General features: G+C 39.6%; 1 protein-coding gene across 1 annotated transcript in view; it reads right to left on the bottom strand.

Annotated features, from left to right (window-relative positions):
* Positions 1 to 18,749, bottom strand: part of MBNL3 (muscleblind like splicing regulator 3) — a 70,116-nt gene that overhangs the window by 28,143 nt on the left and 23,224 nt on the right. The window contains exon 2 of the mRNA XM_042782296.1: positions 1,883 to 2,047. Within this exon, the coding sequence (XP_042638230.1) occupies positions 1,883 to 2,047 (165 nt within the window). The remainder of the gene's footprint in view (positions 1 to 1,882; positions 2,048 to 18,749) is intronic.

Here is an 18,749-nt window from a genome sequence, read left to right as displayed (position 1 = left end):
GGCTTTGCTGAGAGCAGATCATCTTATTTCCATATATTCACGGGCTCTGAATACTGTATACATCTTCCCATTTTCAGTGTTTTTTTTTTTTTTTTTTTGATATTCAATGATGAAAGGGGTAACAAATAAAGATAACACAGTCCTTTCAAATGTATCTTGCTAACAGTTTTAATGAAACACACCAGCTGGAATTAGGAGACAGCACTGAGCTAAATTTGAGACCTAGAAAAACTACAGTAGAAAGGGGATAGATTTTAATTCTCCCTGAAAGGTCTAAGATCAAAATGCAACTTTTATTTTAAAGTATCAAGACAAGATGAATTATCAACAGATCTTTCCTTAAACTATATGAATACTTGAAAAATGGACAGATAGAATAGCTTACTTACTTTTTTATTGTGCTAAATATATATGTAACAACCCATTTGACGTCCCAACAATCTGCACACGTACACGTCAGTGACATTATGCTAATCATGTTGTTCAACCATTGCCCTGATCCACTTTTAAATTTTTCCATTTTTAATTACTTTTTTCCCCCATGTTATAGCATGTATCATAAAATACAGTCTTATCTCGTGTTCCTTTTCTTTTTTAAAAAAATTTTATTGTGATCTGGGCAAAAGTTTACAGAGCAAATTCACTTTCCATACAGCAGCTCACATAATTTTTAATTAGTTTTTAATGGATACATTTAAAGTCACTGGTCCAAAAAAATACTAGACTCTTGTCAAGAGTGACACCATAATCTCACTCACTTCTGCAAAGGGAAACTCTGTGGCTAGGTTAAAACCACCATCAAATACTTGACTAAACCAAAAAAAAAAAAAAACAAAAAAAAAACCACCTCACTGCTGTTGAGTCGATTTTGACTCACTGCGACCCCTCCTTGGGTTTCCGAGGCAGTATCACTACGGCCAATAGATTGCCCCATCTTCCTTCCGAGGAGTGGCTGGTGGGTTTGAACTGCCAGCCTTCTGGTTAGCAGTCAAATGCCTTGGGCACTTCAAAACTGTCAAGGTCATGGGAGACAGAGAAAAGACTGAGAAATTGTCACAGTCCAGAGGAAACAGGGAAGGCATGACAACTAAATACAGGATGGAATTCTGGGTTGAACACTGGAGTCAAAAGAGAACATTAATGGAAAAACTGATGAAGCCTGAGTGAAGGCTGGAGTTTAATTAATGGTAATGTGTAAACGTTAGTCTTTTAGTTTTGACAAACGTTCAGTGTTCACATAAGATGTTAACAGATGGGGAAAACTGGATGAGAGGAACACTGGAACTTCCTGTACTACCTTTGCCACTTTTCTGTAAATCTCAAATCATTTCAAAGTAAAAAGCAACAAAGAACATCAAAGAACAAGGAAATTAGCTTGAATTAATATCTCAGAATCTAAAGGTTTACAGTTAATAATCATCAAACCTCCTAATCTTAAAATGTGCCTCCAAAAAACCAAACCACTGCCATCAAGTTGGTTCTGACTCATAGCGACCTCCATCGGGTTTCCAAGGCTGTAAATCTTTACGGAAGCAGACTGACTCATCTTTCTTCCATGGAGCAGCTGGTGGATTCGAACCACTAACTTTTTGGTTAGCAGCTAAATGCCTTAACCACTATTAAGCACCAGACCACCTTAAAATGCCCCTGCTCCTTTATGAATATTCTTGTATAGACTGAGTTCAGGCATAAATGCAGCTCACCTGACTGTTCCCTTCGCATGCTCAGCCCTGTAGCGTCCATATGGTAAAATACTAGCTTGCGTCCTAAATTCTGTTGCAACTAACTTCCTAAAAGGTCCTTTGAGGCTACTGCAATGAAGATAGATATTCTTTTCTTTTTTTTAAAGACACAAAATTTTTCAGACATAGCTGTGACTTACGAGTGATGGCATCTGAGCGTTTTGGAGCATAAACTGCATCTGCTGGGCGAACATGGCTGCGGCAGTCTTCTGTTGAATCAGATTGTTCCGGCCATTAATCTCCAGCTGCGTCTTTAGATGTGCAGGAGGGTGAAGGTACTTGCAGTTCTCTCTAGTACACCGACCCTAAAAATGAATAATTTGTAAAACTTGCATTAGTACTTTCAAAAACCTAGCATGGCCAAGATAAGAACATTAGCTTATTTACTGAGTCCTTAGACCGTGATAAGTGCTGTACATGAAGTAATTAATTTAATCTTCATAGCAGATGAGGAAACCCAGGCTAAGAGAGGCTAAGTGACTTGCCTACAGTCGCACAGTTAAAAAGTGACGAAAGAACTGAAACTCATTCAGTGAATCTAGAAACTGCTCTCTTAGCTACTCTGTTCTGCTCTACTTTGACTAAATGATAATGGAATTAGAAATAGTGTGGTATCATAACATCATAACATTATAGATTTAAATAATATTTTTCTAACATAAAATGTAAAATTATGCATGTTTAAATTAAACAGGATTCAGATTTTGGATCTACATATACAAATAATCAAGAAACGGGGAAATGTTTAATAACTATATAGACACAGATATATAAATTTTAGACTTCATTACTCTGGGCAACTTGTACTTTGAACATGTTGTCAGGAGTGACCAGTCCTTGGAGAAGGACATCATGCTTGGTAAAATAGGTCAGCAAAAAAGAGGAAGACCTTTGGCGAGATGGACTGGCACAGTGGCTGCAACAATGGGCCATTGTGAGTTGGAACTGACTCAAAGGCACCTAACAACAACATTCGGGCTAATTTAGGCTCCAAACCTCTTTTTCCTGAATCTAGCCAATGTAAGACCCATCCTGAAATTCACTGATACACTGTTAATCAAATAGTAAATCCGGATCATTGGCAGCCATGTTCTTTACTTTCCAGAGGCAACTACCCTAGAGCACTTGGTAAATGAGACCAAAGTGTATTTTGGAGTCTCAGCTATTTGAATGCTCTGTTGATTGGTGAAGCACTTCCAGTTGGGTTAATAGGTCAGTCCTGTGGAATCCAACATGCCTTCGGTGTTGCCTACACCCTGACACAATTGCTGATTGTGGTGTTTACTATCCTGAAACAAAGGATGTCCTTGGGCTTTGGGCTTATCACACTGTCATAATGTGATCTATCACTGTGTGTGTTTAACTTGTGAGCTCTATATAAGCAGATGATTCTTCACATTGAAAATCAAGGACAATGGCAAACAATTTATTTTCCCCAACAGATGCAAAGATTGCTTACACTGCATGACATTTTGGGAGGGAAGGGTGAAGAAAAGGCAGCAACTCCTTTTTCCTTTTTTTTGTGGGGGGACCCAAGAATACAAGTCGCTAGGCCACCTGAAGTCCCAGGAGAAAATTGAGTTAGTTTCCCAAGTGTTTTCATTCAACACACGGGATACATTTTCCGTATTTACAGTGCCTAAGTGGTTTACACAATCATTTTCCCATATGACAGTCAAGGTACATGTATCCCCTGCTTTTTGAAAGACTGCTTTATACCACTTCATTTTTGTGAAAGACCGACATCAGTACCTGTTTTCACTGTGTGAAAGAAAGCCGAAGAGGATTTTCACTTTCGCTAGAAAAGGCGAAAAGCCGAAAGCAGCAGTCAGAGTTTGCTTTGCAGTGGGCAGACGCAGCGCACACCCCGAGGGTGGCGTGGTCAAGCTCCTTCCCCAGGACCTACACTGTATATACATTATTCCCTTTTATATGGGCTATGTTTCTCATTCCTGCTTTTATTATATGTTAGTGTTATTTTAGGTTTTACATGTTATTTCGTATGATTTGGGAGGCTACTGTTTGGTCCCAAAAAACCAAACCCAAACGCACTGCCGTTGAGTCGGATCCGACTCATAGCAACTCCTCGTTGGGTTGCGGAGGCAGTATCACTACGGAAGTAGATTGCCCAACCTTCCTTTGGAGGAGTGACTGGTGGGTTTGAACCGCCAGCCTTCTGGTTAGCACTCAAATGCCTTAGGCACAATTTTTTCCTATATAAAGTAATGGCAATTGCTTCTTCACTTTCAGCCATTTCAACTTGACTTACGAAAGGTTTCATAGGAATGCTTTACGTTTGGATCGTGCAGTAAACCTGTATATCCTTCAAAATTTTTATAGAGTTACATAGAATGCCAAAGCACATGCACCACAATTGCTCTTTTAAGTATTAGAGCTGCGACAAAGTGCCCTATGGGGCACTTCTACTTTGTCCTACAGGGTTGCTATTAGTTGGAATTTCACTCAACAGCAGTGAGTGTGGGGTTTTTCCCTCACCTGTGGTCCCAAAGAGAAACCATAAGCCTCTTTTCCTACCCACCAGCCACTCCTTGGAAGGAAGGTTGGGCAATCTACTTCCGTAGTGATACTGCCTTGGAAATCCAAGGAAGGGGTCGCTATGAGTCGGATCCGACTCCACGGCACACAACAACAACAACACAACCTAAACCAAGGCAGAGAAAGTCGTAAGGATTTCATAATCCCTATATACACCACCCCCCGCCCAATGTTACTGACGTTATCTGACCCAGAACTAAACATTGGGGGGAAGCAGTGACATTTGGCAACTTCCACAACCCAGCACACTTGCTTATACTTTCGAGTTTCTCTTTCTCCTCCCCCATTGTAACATTAAAAATTCTCCCAAGGCTCGGTCCTAAATCCTCGGCTCTCCTCTAATCTCTTTACCTCCGAGAAATGAGGCTCTTCCAAAGTTTCAGCCATCACTGCAATTGCTCGGATCTTAAATCTCTATCTCTACCTCTGACGTCTCTCCTGAATTTCAGTCCTATGTAACCAATTGTAGCTGCATTTGGAGAGCCTGCATTTGGAGCAAATTACCCTCAGGTTTCCCAAGCCAAGCCAATGGTATCCCAGTACCCCATCTTCCAATTTAGATCAACAGACTCAACTAAATACAGACTCAACCTACCCGTTTCCGTTGGGTCGATTCCAACTCAGAACGACCCTACATGGACAGAGTAGAAGTGCCCCAGAGAGTTTCCAAAGCTGTCAAACTTGACAGAAGATTTTTCTCATAGCTTTTTCTGTTTGTTTCCATATCTTTATCCTGCAGAGTAGTTGGTGGGTTTAAACCACCAACCCTTCTTCACTTAGGACCCCAGAGATTAACCACAGCTCCACCAGGGCTCCTTAGACTGAACCTAACCAGTTCAAATAATTCACTCCAGCCCTTCCTTCTCCTGTCACTAATTTACTTGTTGCCTTCTTGCACACTCAGATTTAGGGCCACTGCTCCAATTCTGCTTTGGACCAGTTCCATAGCCCCAAATAGTGAGGCTCAGGCAGCTGCAGAGCAGGGTTGCCTGCAGATTGCAAAGCCACAGCTCTCCTTGATGTTTGTATCACAGACAATTAGCATACACAGTCATCAGTATTTACATAGACCATTCAAAGGTTGACAATTTGTCTATTGCTAACACCCCTCCTCCAAAAGAAAAGCTATATAAATGAGGATTGTCTCTCACATCCAGCAATTCCAAACAACAGATCAGATTAAAAAAAAAAAAAAGAATAACACATCGGGATTTCACCATTTATTATAATTTCAGATTTCGCTATCATTTACTGAATGCAATTGAAGCCAGAAAAAGGAAGGGAGGGAGGGAGAAAACACAGGGGATTTGGCATATTTCCCGCTAATCTACAAAGAATCACTCCACGCCTTTGTGCTTTTTTTTATCACTTTTCTTTACATATAGTAACATTTCTTAAGCATTTTCTTGGGAAACTAATGATACTTTTACAAAGCAAAACCAGCACATTGAAATAGAAAATTAGAATTCCACCTCAAAAACCGTACCAAGTTGTACTATAAACCTCATGTACAGAATACGAGGCAGCACAAGATGTAAAGACACTTAATCATCTTAGTTATGAGATTTTACTTGATTTCTAAAGCATTCTATTTTGAGTGACATAATCCATAATTGAATTCTGTGGCAATGAAAGTGCATAGATATGCTATGGATGGTTACTTATGTTAAACAAAGCTTAGAAAAGCAAAAAAAAAAAAAAAAAATCTACATTCTCTATCCAAACAATAGATGTAATTCAATATCTATATTATCAGTGGAACAAAATGTTTCAAAAGAAAACAGAGTCCACGGAAGTTTTTGCAAAATAACTTTAGAACTCAAATGATGTGTTTATATGCACAACACTTGATGAGAATAAATCTCCTCTGTGTAGCATTCATTCTTCATGACTCCCAAACTTAATTATAGGCCAAAATACTTTAGTTGGACATTTTGGGGGACAAACTAGTTAACATTTGATTTTAGTCTTTGCAGAAGATTAAAGCTTTGGTAAGGCATATATGGTTGGGATAAGGGTAGGAGGGCAGGGACTGTTCCAGCAGAATAAATTATCACCTGTTATTTTTGTCCTTTGAAAAACCAATGACTATAGACTAGAAAAGGAGACCTGGTTAAGCACTCAGCTGTTAACTGAAAGGTCAGTGGTTCAAACCCACCAGCTGCTCCATAGGAGAAAGATGTGACAGCCTGTTTCCTTAAGATTTACAGCCTTGGAAACCCTGTGGGCAGTTCTACTCTGTCCTATAGGGTCACTATGAGTTGGAATTGACTTGATAGTCCTATAGGGTCACTATATGAGTTGGAGTCGACTTGATAATCCTATAGTGTCGTATATGAGTTGGAGTCGACTTGATAATCCTATAGGGTTGCTATATGAGTTGGAGTCGACTTGACAGTCCTATAGGGTCACTATATGAGTTGGAGTTGACTTGATAATCCTATAGGGTCGCTATATGAGTTGGAATCAACTTGATAGTCCTATAGGGTTCGCTATGTAAGTTAGAAAATGAGTCAGAGTTGACTTGATGGCAATGGATTGTGTCTGGGTTTGGGATACATGAGAAAATCTTTGATGACTTCCCTGGGCCAGCTAAACACTCTGAGTGGGCCACAGGATAGCTATCACACCAGGTCTATAGCAGCCTGGAAGCTACCTTGATTTGGAGCAAATTACCCTTCCCTCAGGTTTCTCAAACCAGGCCAATGGTGTGCCCCACCCCCCCATCTTCCAATCTTGCTCACAGACTCAGGGTTGCCATGTGCCCAGTGCAAAGCATTGGACCATCTCATAAACGACTGGTCAATCTACAAATGTGTCACCTATGACAATCGCCCTCCTCTGGCGGAGCAAGTTATATCCTGAAAATACCAGTCTGGACTAGTCAAAATGTTTACATCAACTTCTGTCTCTCTGATCTCTCTCTCCCTCCCCTCTCCCTCACCCCTATATATATTGTTTTTAGGTGCTGTCCAGTCAATTCCAACTCATAGTGACCCCATGTGGCAAAGCAGAACTTCCTCATGGAGTTGTCTAGGCTACCATCTTCACAAGAGTACATCTCCAGGTCTTCCATCCTTGGAGCTACTAGAAGGGTTTGAATCGGCAACATTTAGGTTAGCAGGCCAGTGCTTAACCATTGTGCCACCAGGGATATAGACATATATATACACACATAGGCACTCTGGTAGCACAGTGGTTAAAGCATTGGGCTGCTAGCCCAAAGGTCAGCACTTTGAACCCACCAAGCTGCTCTGGTGGAGAAAGATGAGGCAGCCTGTTTCCGTAAAGATTTATAGCCTTGCAAACCCTATGGGGCAGTTCTACTCTGTCCTATAGGGTTCCTATCAGTTGGAATCAACTTGATAGGAATGAGTTTATATATAGAGATAGATAGACACACACACACACACATACATACGTATCTCTTTGTGTGTCTGTGTGTATGTATATATATAGGTCTCAGTATAAATGTCGATGTCTATATATGTCCATATACATACATGTCTATATACATACATATATACACACAAGTAAAAGAAGCATTGGAGAGATCATAGGGTTCAAGCTCATTTATGCTCTCCTCAGTTTCCCTCTTTCTCCATTCTCTTTTGGCATTAGAAAAATAAAATCATTCTCATCTGGTCCTTCACTGTGTTACTGAGTTAAGAAAATAGCAAAGTGACTCAATAGAAAAGTGATTCTCTGAGGAAATAAGTGCTACCACACCGATGAATCCTCCTGTTCCCCTTTCTCAGTCTCTTGCCTTTGAAAATGCACCCAAAAAGCAGCAGGGGGAAAAGTGGCCAATGACATTTCCAAAACACATCTGCATCAAAAAGCTGATGACAGACAATGAAAAAAGTTGCAGAGCATTTACCAAACCTCCAAAATTCAATCTATCTCCTTTTTCCTACCTTCAGGCTTTTCACAAATGAATACAAAGCCTTCGATTGAGAGAAAAGTCGCACTGTCGAGAGTTAAATCCCGCCTAAGTCTGGGGAGTTATGAGAGTGAGAGTCTGTCAGAGACAAGACTTTCATGCACTTGGTGGTAGAAATGTACTTTTTATTTCTCTGTTCATGAAAGCTCTACCATCCATCCGAATGAGAAAAGGACCCTAGGAAGCAGAAAATTACCCTTTGTCAGTCATAGCATCTTAACAGAAAACAGCTGTTTGCAGAATGATTTGCTTCTTCAAATACATTTGGAATTACAGAAGAAAAAAAAAAAACCTTTCACTCGTATACAATTATAGCTGAATCACCTATTCACAAAGTAATCTCACTGCTCTGCTAAACTACCAAGAGTTAAAAGTTAAATAAAGGCACTGAATGGATAATTTGTTCTATGATGAAAAATGTTATTATTCCATTTTAATGATGACGTGTTAAATGAAAAATCCGATTGATGATAATGCCCCACTATAATGGATTATGTGTGTAGACATGTCTTCTTAGAGGAAGTAACAGTGATTTTGGAACTACTGTACATATCATATGTGCTAGGTTGTTCGGTTCCTACAACCATCACAGACCTATTGGAAGCTAGGAAAAACCTGAAAGAGCTAAAAGTGAGTCAATATTAACATAAACTGACTATTAGCCAGATGTCAGTATATTAATGGCAATTTTCCCACTTTCTCCCTGTTAGAGTTCAGTCTTTAATAAATATGGATATAATCTCCTCCAAATATTCTACCATCTATGAATATTGATATTAATGCACAAAGGACACTTTCCAATCTTCCATGAGACTTGTCATTTACATTTGGGATGCAGGTAAGACATCTGAAAAGAAAAAAGGCCTTTAATAAACCATATCCTGAATATATTGAAGGCAAAATTAATGAGGTTGAACCTAGCCCTTCCCCCCCATGGAAAGGGCCAGCCAGGTAGAAGGACCGGTACGCACCGGCTCCACTGCAATCAGCACTGCGCCTACCTCCTCATGCTGTTGGAACTCTGCTTTCTCGACACATGCAGGATACAGGGCAATGACTTTAGTGCAAACCACATACCAAGTATGAACAGAATATGGGAGGAGGGCAGGAAATGTTTCCTGCCTTTCTGCCTTATGGGGGCTTTCAAATTGTAACCTCCAAAGATAAAGGGAGGACTCCATTCAACAATCACGCTGTTATTCCTAAATAACCCACTAAGATCATTTGATTCCCAGAATTGTAACATTTCAATGCTGGGCTGGTGTTTAAGGAACATCTTGTGCACCTTTATCTTGTGGAGAAAGAAAGCAAAGGCCAAAGAGGGGAGGTGGCTTGCCCTCACCCACAAGCAGCTCAGTAAGGACAAAAGCCAAATTTCCAGGCTTTTGCTACCCAATACGGAGTCTTAGTTCAAATAACTCTCCGTTTGTAAATATTTTCCTGAACCCATCTCCCCACCCCACCACTGTTTATCTCTCCCTCCTTTGTGCCCCAACTGCACCTTGTACTCAGTTTTATCATAGGACTTATCTCTGTGTCCATCGATGAATACTTTGCATGCCTGTCACCACTACTAGACTTTGAGCCTATCTAAAGGAGGACTATGTAGTCTTCCTCTTTGTATTCCCAAGGCTGGCTCTGTGCTTGGTGAATTGTAAAAATCAAAACCAAACCCACTGCCATGGAGTCAATTACAGCTCAAAGCGACCTTATAGGGCAGAGTAGAACTGCCCTAGCGGTTTCCAAGGCTGTAATCGTTACTGAAGCAAATTGCTTCATCATTCTCCTACACAGTGGCTGGTGGGTTCAAACCACTAACCTCTCAGTTAGCAGACAAACACTTGAACACTGCACCCCCAGGGCTCCTTAGTGAACAGTAGCCACTCCATAAAAATTTGTTGAACAAATGAATGAATTTGGTAAGAATAACTTTATAAGACCTAACACTAAGTCTGTTTTAGAAGCCTAATTGACTCTCCTGCTATTTCAGTTCATAAATTCTTTTTTCTCCCTCAGAAGAGAGAACAGTAGTCAACACATGGCTGAGGTTGTTCATGCTTGTCTGTTCCAAATGAACCATTATTCTATTCAGGTTTTTTTTTTTTTTTTAAATAGTTTGTAACTTTGTGTGTGTGTGTGTGTGTGTGTGTGTGTGTTTAACATGACTATATACCTTAGACTGTATGTGACCATCATGGCTGAAAAATCCTGCCCATTTAGTAAAACTGAACAGAAAGTGTCAAGAGGCCAAGAGACACACAAGCACAAATCCTGGCCTAACCCCAGGGGTCTCTAGCTACAAGAGCCTCCAGGGTATAGGGGCCTACTGAGCTCAGTAAGGAAACCTGGAGCAGATCCATATCTGATCAGTATCTGGATTTGCCCAAGGACTTCCGGGGTCAGCTTAGAATAAACTACCTTCTCTACGTGCCCCACTCCCACCCCACATTTCTCTGAGTAAGCTGCAAATCATATTCCCTGAAGCTACACGGCCAAAGGTAGAATATGAGGCTTTAAGATATTCCCAGCGTTGGGCCTTCTTGTGGGTCTCTACTGAATATGCTGACGTCTTACAAGAAAAATGCTCTCAATTCACCTTACGAACCATGTCCAGCTTCCATTCACATTAAAGAGTTATTTTCAAATAATCGTGAGTTCGTAAGTTTTCTGTGAAATTTTTTGAAGAGCAAATAAGACTACAAGATGCCATTGTTATTACCAGTGAAACCAATCGTGCCTCTCCACTACCCCAAATCACCTTTCTGCCCCCCCTTTGCTCATATTCCCCGCCCTCCATGTCTAATCAAATACCTTTAATCACTTTAGAAAAAATATTAACTAAATGGCTGGTCAGTCGTAAGCTCCTCAAGAATACATTATCTCTGCTTATAGCAAACCACAATCAAATTAAAACCCAAAGACAGTGACGCACATTGGTACCAAGTTACCAAAAGTCAGAAGCCGTCCTTGGTGCTAAGCATTCATAGAAGCTGCCCTCACAGTAGTTGACGGCTGCCAACATAAAAGATTATTAAAATACAGGGGGGGAAAAAAGGAGAGAAAACTTAATGGCATTCAATTTGCTACACCAGGAAATAAATCACGCATAAAAGCACTCGCAAAATTACACAACTTCAAAAAGCTACTACAAAGGCTTCATTGTGAGACAACATGAAAGAGTGTCTCTCTCTGGCCCACAGTCAGTCATATCTCCTGCTCTTAGGGTTCCCTTGCTTCCTTTCACCAGGCGCACACCCCATTCAGTCACCTACCACAGCGATGCAGAAGCCAGGACAGAGAGGACATCGGCTACTTGCATGCCTTTTTCCGGGCTCGGGCTTCTAACTAGAATCCTCCCGATTAGGATCATCAGATTTAGCAAATAAAAAGCAGGGCATCCAATGAAGTTGAAATTTCAGGTGATCAATATATGATTAGCATTTTAGTGTAAGTATGCCTCGTACAATAAATAAAATAAAATAAAATAAAATCTGGCAACCCTATGCCTATCTGTTCCAACCTGCTAGAAGCAGCTAAATAAAGTCCAATTCTCAGAAAACCCCTCCTGGCCCTTCCAGCTTAGGTCCTAAGAAGCCCCCTCCATGGACTCAGCCCAAGCTCTTCCAGGCTTTCAGTCGCCTGGAGCATTCCAAGCTTACCTGACCAGCTGCAAGGAACTCAAGGAAGTGGCCTGTTGGAGAAAGCAATTTTTGTTTCCACGGCTCCTCCCACCAAAAGCTTCACACGGCTCGCTACCCTATCAGCCCTCCACTTTCCCTGCCACAATGGTGCAACCTTAGGTTTAAATGACCTTGAGGCCTGTCAGAGCTCCCCCTTTAGGTCAAGATGAAGAGGGGTATGGTGCGGGGCCAAGGTCTGCCTAACTCCTGACTCCTAAAACATGTAACAGTTTTTTGAACGTATGAAATATATTATGTGAACCTGAGGCTTTTCTGGGATTTAAGGTTTTTATTTCCGTGTGCATGTGAGTGCATATGGGGGGCAGTAGGTTCAATTTTATTTTCCCATCTGTTTGTGGAATACTCGAATTCACGCTTCTATTCAAGCCCAGGAAAATGCCTGCTTAAGTGTTATGTTTCTACCTGCACACATAAGACCTATGCAGGTACATATTCAAAGCACACAGAAAAATTACCATTATTTCCCCAGCTATCTTTTTCAGTCGACCCTTGATGACTCACACTAAAAGAGAATGGGACATAGAGGAGGAGCACGGTCCATTCTAATGAGGAAACTAATGTAGTCAGGAAAAATCGCAATGCCTAAAAGCCCACATTCCAGAACATTTAGGAACCAACTCAATGTCAACACGGTCCAGAAATGATTTTTTTCTTTGTCAAGGATTCTGCATTAAGAGGATTGGAACGAATCAAACTGGACTAGAATGGAGACGCTTATTTGTTCAGAGACAACGTGGCATAGAACTGTTAAATGATACATCTGGCCAGTCTTTTAGAGAACATCTGGCCCTGCAGTTGCCAGAGTGGGTGCCACGGACCACAATTCCCAGGGGAGGATTCTCAACATGGGGTTTGCTGGTCAAATAGTGTAAGGAAATGGCACAGTAAAAGTCCCACAGTATATTTTTGTTTACCCCGCATTTCCCAACACCGTTAATCACAGAAATCGCTCCCATTCTTCTTCATCAAAGACTTGTTAACATCTCTCTTTCTCTTACTGAAATACTGGTCTAATCCAACTCCCTCATCCTACAGATTAAGAAATTAAAGCTCAAACCAAGGCACACGATATTTTATAGGTCAAGTTAGATTTCTTTCAGACTTTCATTTTTATTCCTCTCTTAAATAACTCCAAAGGTCTTCCATTGAAATAAAGTTGAACACTTTTGCTACTTTTCCTAGGATGGCTAGAAAGTAAGATCCTACAACCCACCCTCCCATTCCCTCTCCCAAAGCTGTAAGTGATGTCAACTCTTTGCAAATGGCTTCTGTGGCTGTCTTCTTTTGTTTAAATGCTTTAGTCAGGCAACTTCTGAAATAAGAACTGCAAGCTTTCTCTGTCCAACTGGCTTCCTTACATGTTGACTTCCGTCCCTTGAAACCATGCCAGTTAGATTTTAGGTTTCCCATGATTTAAGGATCTCAAATGAATTTTAACTGTACTAAAACTTGGGAAGTAGGAAGGTATTTTGGCAAACCCCTCCATTCCAGAGGGTCTTAGTTTTGCACTAAACTTGAACCTTAAGGTTTCACTTGGCAAATGAAGTTTCCGCCTCTAAGTAAAATGAAAGTTTCAAAGTAGGATTTAATTTAGATAAATATCTCACAAATGTATGGGGTATAAGGTGAGAAAGGCACTGATTACCTTTCCGATTTAAACAATTTATCTTTGTAGGGCTCAGTTTACTGCTTAGAATAAATTAAATAATTATGTGTCTACAGCCAGCTACATAGCCCTCCACCCAAGGGTTATATAAAGGGCAGATATAGTTACTCATTTACCTCAGCATTTTGAAACTAGAGCACAAAGATGAAAATCAGTCCCTGATTTGCTAAGGATAAGTTTTCTTTCAGTTAAAGAAATTTGAAAACATGATATGGAAATTGTTGTTTATAGGGTCTTGGGAAATTCCTAAGTGTGAAATCATATTTTAAATCCCAAATAAAAACCCAGGATAGAAGTGCCACACAGGGTTTTGCGGAGCAGTTGGTGGGTTTGAACTGCCAATCTTCAGATTAGCAGCCCAATGATTTAACCACAGTGCCCTTAAAGCTCCTCAAAACCTCAAATAGAGTCAAATATATACCCACTTGGTTAAACAGAAACTCAGTATCCCTTAAGCAATAACTCCTCATCCCCCTCTCCCCAGCCCCTGGGAATTGCCAATAAACTTTTGTCTCTATGCTATTGCCCCAAGGAAAATGTAATCCAATGTAAACAACTAGAACAAGACACTAAAAGAGTGGTAGACTTATAAGGATGTACTGTTCTTTGAAACTGTATACAAAAGTGTACATTAAGGACCAGAATGTTTCTAGTGTCAGCAGTGGTAGTCTATTGAGTTCTTTTTAATTAGTGGAATAATGACTTTGGTGAGGGACAATAAAATAATAGAAAACAAATCTACTGCAGCTCCATTGTGCTCTCCCTGAAAATCAGGGTAAAATTAGAAAGCATGCTTTTTTTTTGAAAAAATCAAAATGAGTCCAGTTTCTTATGTTTTCCTATATAAGATAAATCCAATTCCATTCTGGAAAAATATTTCATAACATGATAGAGTGAAATAAATTAGGTAGTTGAAAAATCAGTGTGGCAATCTTTCATACTTATTTTCCTATTAAAGACAACTGGAACATTTGTTTGAAACCCACTACTAATCCAGTATCTTATTTTATGCATTACACTGACTTTACATACTAGATTCTAGTATGACCCTTCCGACGTGAACTAATTTTGACCATTTACGAGTGCTGAAGAATAATCATAAACACAGGTTGAGCTCATATTATTTGGCATGTGAGAACTGTTGACACACATTTTGAGACCAGAGTGAGGACCCATAAAATTACATTTTTCCATTAATATCATGAAAGTAGTCATAATAACATAACTTATTGATGGGTTTATAGAACACTATGTTCTGGTTTGCCTTTTTTTCATATCGTGCCTGTGATCTGAATAACAATAACTAATTTATTGTATATTTATCATGTGCCAGGCACCAATCGAAATGTTTTATATGCATTACCCAGTAACTCTAGGAGGCCAGTTTTATTATCATCTCTGTTTTATAGTCGAGGTAACTGAGGCACAGAGTGGTTAGTAAAAGGCCCAAAGGGACACAGCTAATAAGCAGCAGAGCTTGGATTTGGATCTAAGTGCTCTGGCTCAAAGCCCTCACTCTTAACCACTGCACTTTATTGCCTCTCAATACTTGGACATGTACTAAACTGAGGAATGAGCTAGTTCAAGTATTTCTACTGTCTGGGTCACTATTTTCCCTCTAAGATCATAACAAAGATTGTGTTCGGTATGTCCAGAAACTATTTAATAGATAAATGGTGACAAGTGGGATGTTTTGTTAAGTACCTATGAACCTTGAAAATGAGTAAGACAAAGAAACAGAATGCTAAATATATAGTCTTCCACCCTTACTGAAGCAGAACAGTTAGTCTTAACATTTACCTTGTTAACTTTTTAGTAAATGTTGGCACTATAGTGGTTAATCTGTTGGTTTGGGAGAAGCAGTGTCAGGTATCAGGGGTTGGTTTGAAGTCACATGGGTCATGAGAGCTTAAGCATTATGACCCTGACCCGATGAAAGAAAAAGTCTAGCAATACCCCGTGGGCATAGAGAACAGATGGACGTGGTGCTCACCCAAAGAGTTGGCCATGTACATCTTGTGAGGATTGAAAAAAAAAACAAACAAAAAACCTCACTGCCATGGAGTCAGATCAGACTCATAGCGACCCCTCCTTGGGTTTCCAAGGTGGTATCACTAAGGAAATAGATTGCCCAACCTTCCCTCCGAGGAGCGGCTGGTGGGTTTGAACTGTCAGCTTTCTGGTTAGCAGCCTTAGGCACTGCGGCACCAGAGCTCCCTGTGACTATTAAGAATCCTTTAAATACACAGTGGTGCCATTCTCAAGCAGGTTTACTCAGGCCACAAATCCGAACAATGCTGAATGATTAACCATGACAAAAAATAGCACAGGGCATTCTTCTGAAGCATTTCGCTTGATCAAAGAATACAGGCAAATGAGAACTCACAAAAACTCACGCTCCTTCTTATAAAAGGCTACCCTACCGAAAGTTCCGTTTTAGTAAGGGTTTGGTTTAAACCACTACAGAGTGTATATACTTTGAGATGACCGATCTGTGGCCTAGAAATCAGAGTTTGACTTTTTCAACACTTCAACTGTAGGCTATTAACTGGGTTATAGTTATTTCTCTCTATATTGCCAATTTCTTTTTGGATAAGTAAACATTAATCGCAAATAAAACTGAAGATTTCAGATACAAATGAATATATGCCTGTAACAGGTAGACAGGTCAATAATGTCAACATATCAATTCTTGGCAATTATAATCTATCACTGAGGTTTTTTCTTCAGTTTTTAAATGACAAAGTGCTGTAGATATTTGCTGATGGCAAGGGAATTTGACTTTTATGATAAATGACTAGAAAATTGAGCATGTAGAAGCTAAAAACATACTTCTACCTTCAGAGACAAAATGAGAGGGGAAAAATCATAATGATAACAAATAAACTTGTTATTGATGTGAATCAACTGTTTGGAACCAGGTCACAGGCTGTTCAGATTCTGATGACTAATGCATTTGTTCCTAGACAAAGCGAGTATAAATTTACATTTTAATATGAATGTACTATTTTATTAGAAAGAGTGGTAGGCTAGAATTCAAGAGCCTTAGATTCTAGTTACCTTTAGATTATGGGTAACTTATTTTCCAATTCTGCTATTCCAGTCTCTAAAAATAATTCTTGGTCCTACTAATTTAAAAGGAACCTGGTGGCAGAACAGTTAAACCTTGGCAGCTAACTGAAAGGTTGGTCTTTCAAATCCACCCAGCAACTCTGTAGGAGAAACATATGGGTGGCAGTTCTACTCTGTTACAAGGGGTTGGTATGAGTCAAAGTCAATTGGATGGCAGCTAACTAACTAACTCATTCTATAGGTACTTGGAAATAATAAAGTGAAAATGTGAAGTTTAGTATCCTTTGAGATAAAATCAGCATAAAACTAAAAAAAATATGTAACATTTATTTTTCTTTGTTAGTCCTTTACAGTATAACTAACTATTTTTCATTATTTTACATTCCCCACAAGAGATAATACATTATTAAACGGGTACTTCTTGATTATATGAGTAATACAAATTATCATGTGCATAAGGAGGGAATATACAATGTTAAAAAGCCAAGGACACTCTTTCTATTACAACTGGACATTATTGTTGAACAGTTGCCACTCCCACAGCTTAGTGCTCAGTAGATGAAGGGCTGAGGATAAAGAAACAGACCCAGACTTTAATCTTATCTTTGTAAATAACGGAGAAGAGAAAAAGAATTACTGCTTTCTTTTCTTTCAACTGGCAGTAAGCCAGCGCCTACATGGAATACTAGTTTATCTAATCAAGAGATACTCTTCTACCATCCCAAGCCTCTTACTTTACTTTAAGATCAAAGACTACAGCCTTCAGTATGGATTACATCTCAACCGAAAGAAAACAAAAATCCTCACAACTGAACCAATAAGCAACATCATGATAAAGAGAGAAAACACTGAAGTTGTCAAGGATTTCATTTTACTTGGATCCACAGTCAACCTTCATGAAAGCAGCAGTCAAGAAATCAAATGATGTATTGCACTGGGCAATTCTGCTGCAAAAGATCTGTTTAATAAGTGTTACAAAGCAAAGATGTTACCCTGAGGACTAAAGAGAGCCTAACCCAAGCCATGGTATTTTCAATCGCCTCATATGCATATGAAAGCATAACAGTGAATAAGGAAGACCTAAGAAGAGTTGATGCTTTTGAGTTGTGGTGGTGGTGGCGAAGAATGCTCAAAATACCATGGACTGCTAAAAGAATCAACGGATCTGTCCTGGAGGAAGTGCAGCTGAAATACCCCTTGGAAGGGAGAATGGCCAGACTTCGTCTCACCTACTTTGGTCATGTTGTCAGAAGGGACCATTCCCCGGAGAACGATGTCATGCTTGGTAAAGTGGAGGGTCAGTGAAAATGCGGAAGACTCTCAACAAGATGGACTGACACAGTGGCTGCAATGATGGGTTCAAACACAGCAACAATTTTGAGGAAGGTGCAGGACTGGACAGTGTTTCATTCTGTTGTGCATGGGGTCACGATATGAGTTGGGGCTGACTCAACAGCATCTAACAACAGCAACAACAACAACAACAAAATTCTCTTTAGAATCAACATGAATAAAGCATTCAAAGTCATTTTAATTATATGAGAAAGTATGGAGCATCACACTCTTTGATTAGTATTCTTAATTTTTATCTAACTTTGCCACAATTACTGTTATATTTTATTTATAATATATAATAAAATGATCAAAAGAAATCAGGCAAGTCATTTGATTCTAGTCAATTAGAAGAATAAAGCAAACCAAATACACAATGGGGGGAGATGTTAATGGTGCTTAAAATTCTAACAAGTAATTACAGCAAAGTGACTCTGAATATTATTTATATAAATTAGTGAATAGTAAAAGTGAATCTTATTACAAAATTGTTGATAAATATATGAGCCAATATTTCCTTTTTCCCTGTTTTCATTTCAATAGGCTGGCCTCTTGGAGGCCAAGATTGACTCATGAATATGAAACATGTCTGAATAGGTTATACAGTTGTTAGCCTTTTTTATCCTCACACTTCCCGCCTATGAGCTTTTGAAGGCCTACTTATGGCAGGGTAATAACATCTACAATATAAGGTATAGAAAAGTATCACTAATCTCTTCAAAGGATTATAATGGACA

This window comes from Orycteropus afer, unplaced genomic scaffold (assembly GCF_000298275.1).
Source record: "Orycteropus afer afer isolate SDZICR_OR568_19922 unplaced genomic scaffold, OryAfe1.0 scaffold00287, whole genome shotgun sequence".
Lineage (NCBI taxonomy): Eukaryota > Metazoa > Chordata > Mammalia > Tubulidentata > Orycteropodidae > Orycteropus > Orycteropus afer.
This window is presented reverse-complemented; position numbering and strand designations above follow the sequence as displayed.